The sequence below is a fragment of the Papaver somniferum genome, chromosome 9 (genome assembly GCF_003573695.1).
Source record: "Papaver somniferum cultivar HN1 chromosome 9, ASM357369v1, whole genome shotgun sequence".
NCBI lineage: Eukaryota > Viridiplantae > Streptophyta > Magnoliopsida > Ranunculales > Papaveraceae > Papaver > Papaver somniferum.
In genome coordinates this window covers 169,677,195-169,681,435 of record NC_039366.1, presented here as the reverse complement: position 1 = coordinate 169,681,435, position 4,241 = coordinate 169,677,195, and the positions used below count along the sequence as shown (strand labels likewise).

The 4,241-nt window shown below is 35.7% G+C and overlaps 1 protein-coding gene across 1 annotated transcript; it reads left to right on the top strand.

The window, feature by feature from the left end:
* Positions 1–2,099: 2,099 nt before the first annotated feature.
* LOC113312852 lies at positions 2,100–3,344 on the top strand. Its single transcript, XM_026561586.1, has one exon. The coding sequence runs from the start codon at positions 2,100–2,102 to the stop codon at positions 3,342–3,344; it is 1,245 nt and encodes a 414-aa protein (XP_026417371.1).
* Positions 3,345–4,241: the final 897 nt, after the last annotated feature.

Sequence of the window (4,241 nt, the reverse complement as noted above, 5' to 3'; positions counted from 1 at the left end):
TTGAATCATCTTGGAAAGTTTCTATACATATCGGATTGCCGTCCCACAAACCCTAAAAGTAAAAACTCTTATAAAGAGACAACTTCTACAAACAAAAAGATATCCCCATCTTATATTTGCTCAACCACGATTAGAAATATCAATATCCTTTTCGATCCCAATATGTCTCAAAACTCCAGCCTCCAAGTTGCTGCCCTCACAAGACGATTCCAAAACTCAAACTTGGGTAGTGCTCATCTCATTCGCAATAGAGGAAGTTTGATATCTGAAGAAGAAATTGCTGCATCCTCTAACAACTGGGCCAACAGTCTCATTGGGAAAGTAATCTCTGAAGATGATATCGAATATGATAAGATTCAGAGGGATGTTAATATTATTTGGAGGCGACTAAGAAAAGTAGAAATTCACACTATGGGAAGGAACCTCTTTGTGTTTAAGTTCAAAACTGCGAATGCTGTTCAGGATGTTCTGTCAAAGGTTCCCTGGATTTTACATGAACATCTTGTTGTTTTGAGGGTTTATGACAACATGATTCCAATCGAACAATATGATTTCAGCAAACAAATTTTTTAGGTTATGTTCAAAGGACTATATCTTGAACACTTGGATGATGGCATCATCAACAAGTTATGCCAGGATATTGGTAGAAAGATTCAAGAAGATGGCCAAAGGGGTTATACAATTAGAGGAAGAGTAGTCACTGCAAAGATAGAATTGCCGATCTCAGTATGCCTCTTAAAAGAGGAAACTGGCTCTTCAATGCTGCAAAAGAAAAGGTCTGGTGCAGATATCATTTTGAAAAACAACCCAGGAAAATCTGTTCTGAATGTTTTACGATTGATCATAATGCTGAGTTGTGTGACGAACGTGCTTGGAACATCTTCATTTTTGGGATGACAGAGTCCGCTTTTGAAGAATATTATGCCAAGCATGGACATATGGTTGAAACAATGCATAACAATGCGTCAGGCAATGTAGGAGGTGACGGTTCTGATAATATGGTTAACGGGTCGGACGGTTCGGGTGAGGAGGATCCAGATTCCAAGAAGAATAAAAGAAGCAAGGACTCGGGTTTAGAGGATAATTATGTTTTGCTCGAGATGAACTCCCAAATCCCTAACCCTAACTTTGAAGATTCTTCAACTGTGATGATTAATGGCAGAGGAGATCAATCAGAGCTCGAGATTACTGGTCATGGAGGTTCCGATTTGAACATGGTAGATGTAGAGAATGGAGATAGAGAATCAAATCCCCTGATGCATCAAATCCCTGCTATAAGAATGAATCAAAGTGCAACAAATCAGGTTTTTCAATTACCCTTTCTCCTTTACAAAACTAATTTCAATCTAGCTTGCTTTTCTTCTATTATTTATTATCCCATCGTGTCCTGCTTTTTTATCTTGAATCGATTATTTGGGTGTGATTTAATTTTAGGGGAAAATAACCATTGTTCTGATAACTACATCATCCATACCACTTGTGATTTCCTTTTCACCAAATTTGATAATTTGGTTGTTGTTGCTCACTATACTCTTCCTCAGACCCCTATTAGGAAAGCTAATCTTCTCACGAGTGCTGGTAATTCCAAATGTTGTATCCTGTTTTTGTTAGGGGATTTAATATAATTTTGTTGCCTGGTATTCATATTGTTTGTATTAATTTTAAGCTTAAGTCTTTTCTATCTGGTTCTATGACTTTAAAAATGAGAATTTTATCTTGGAATGTACAGGGATTTGGAAACCCTACTACCAGAAATTCACTATGAACTTTGATCAGGAGTCAAAACCCTGACATGATTTTTCTATGTGAAACTAAAAATGATTCTTCTAAGATGAATCAATATCTTAGGAGATTCAATTTTCCAAAGACTTGGGTCTTCCCATCTATTGGGATGTCTGGTGGCATTTCTTTACTGTGGAAACTGGCTTTCAATGTCAAATTGTTCAAAAAACTGATAAAATGACTAATGTTTTAATTTCTGATGATCCAAGTAAACCAGAGTTTCTAGTTACTTTTCTTTATGGTTCTGTATACCATGATGATAAAATGGAACAATGGAAATACATTGAAGAAAAATCATTGGTGACCTCAATATCACTATGGATGCCCATGAAAGATCTACTTTTTCTTCCCCTACTACTACTGAGATTCCTGAAATTCAGACTATAATAGATAGGGCTGATCTTTCTGACTTAGGATTCTCTGGTAATAAGTTTACTTGGAGTAATAGGCAGTCTGAAGTTGATTGTATCTACGCTAGGTTAGACATGGCTCTTGGTAATGGTTACTTGCTCAATCAATATGGTTCTTCAAGAGTTCACCATATTGATACTATTGGCAGTGACCATATACCCATTATCTTGGAGACTAATCCTTTGTCTTATCAAGGTAGTAAGCCTTATAAATATTTCAAATGTTGGAGTAGTGATCCTTCTGTTAGAGAGATTATTTCTAATGCCTACTCTAAGGAAGTCAGGGGATCTTCCCCATTTCAACTCACCAACAAACTAAGGTTCATTAAACATGACCTTAAACTTTGGAATAATCAACATTTTGGTAATATAAATAATAAAGTGAAATATATTAACAGTTATCTCAATGATCTTACTAATCTTCCTCATTCCCCAGAGAATGTGGAATTGATTAAACAAGTAGAGTTTGACTTAGATCATTGGCAAAAAGTTCAAGAAGACTTTTATGCTCAAAAATCTAGACAAGAGTACTTCAGATCCTTTGACAGGAATACTGGTTATTATCATAATTATGCCAACAGAAGAAAACACTTTAACCATATAAGTGCTCTTAAGTTGGATAATGGGCAGTGGGTTAATGAGAGAGCTGATCTTGAAACCCTTTTGATAAACCACTTCAGTTCAATAGGAACTACTTCTAATCCTTATAGAAATGTGGAATTACTTAATTGCATTGACCCATGCATTTCTGATATTGACAATCTTAACTTGCTTAGACCTGTTACTAAGCAGGAAATTGTTGATACTATAAACCAAATGACACCCTGGACTGCGCCAGGGCCGGATGGTTTTCCACCTGGTTTCTATAAGGAAAATATTGATCTTTTAATCAATGATTTATGGAAAACTGTCAATAGTTTCTTTGAATCTAAACATTTGTTTAAAGAGATGAATCACACTTTTCTATCTTTAATTCAAAAAACAGATAACCCATCTAGTCCCTCTGAATTCAGACCTATTTCTTTATGTAATTCTAGTTATAAAATTATTTCTAAGATTATTGTAAATAGAATGAAACCATTATTAAGCAAAATGATAAGCCCTTATCAAGCTGCATATGTCCCTACAGGAACATACATGATAATGTCATAATTGCTCATGAATTGGTTCATACCATGAAAAGGAAAAGGAAAAGGGACAAATGGGGTGTCATGGGCCTTAAACTTGACATGTCTAAGGCCTTTGACAGGGTATAATGGGTGTTCCTAAGAGATATCTTAAAGGCTTTTGGTTTCTCTGAGCATTGGTGTGATCTAATACACCAATGCATAAGTACCACAAGTATATCTATTATGTTAAATGGTTCTCCATGCAAATCTTTCAGACCGTCAAGGGGTCTGAGACAGGGAGATCCCCTGTCTCCATACATGTTTATCATTTGCATGGAAACTTTCTCTAGGTATCTCCTCCATGATGAAAGTAACAACCTTATTCATGGCCTCAAGGTCTGCAAAGATGCTCCAAGTATCAGTCATTTGCTTTTTGCAGATGACTGCCTCATCTTTGCTAAAGCTTCTCATTCTGATGCTGCTAATCTTTTGAGTTTAATAAAAGATTTCAGTTTGGCATCTGGGAAAGTTATAAACCTTCAAAAATATTGTTGCTTTTTTAGTAATGATGTTCATCCTGCTCAAGCTGTGTCTCTTATGAATGATCTTAAAGTTACAAAAATTGCTTTAAATGAGAAATATCTAGGCATTCCTCTCTTTATTACTAGGTCTAGAACAGATTCTTTTAAGTATCTTAATGATCACTTTGATAAGAGAGTTGCTAAATGGAAAGGAAAGCACTTTAATCAGGCTGGTAGATCTGTCATGGTCCAAAATGTTCTAAAGTCTTCCCCTATCTATCACATGAACACCTTTATTATTCCAGATAATATTATAAACAACATGGAATCCTCCCAAAGAGACTTCTGGTGCGGTAAGTCCAGACAAGGAGGTATCTACTTTAGAGCTTGGACAAGGATATGTACTCATAAATATCAGA

Excerpts from the sequence above, each read along its gene's own strand:
- LOC113312852 (XM_026561586.1), top strand. The coding sequence starts at position 2,100 with ATGGATGCCCATGAAAGATCTACTTTTTCTTCCCCTACTACTACTGAG.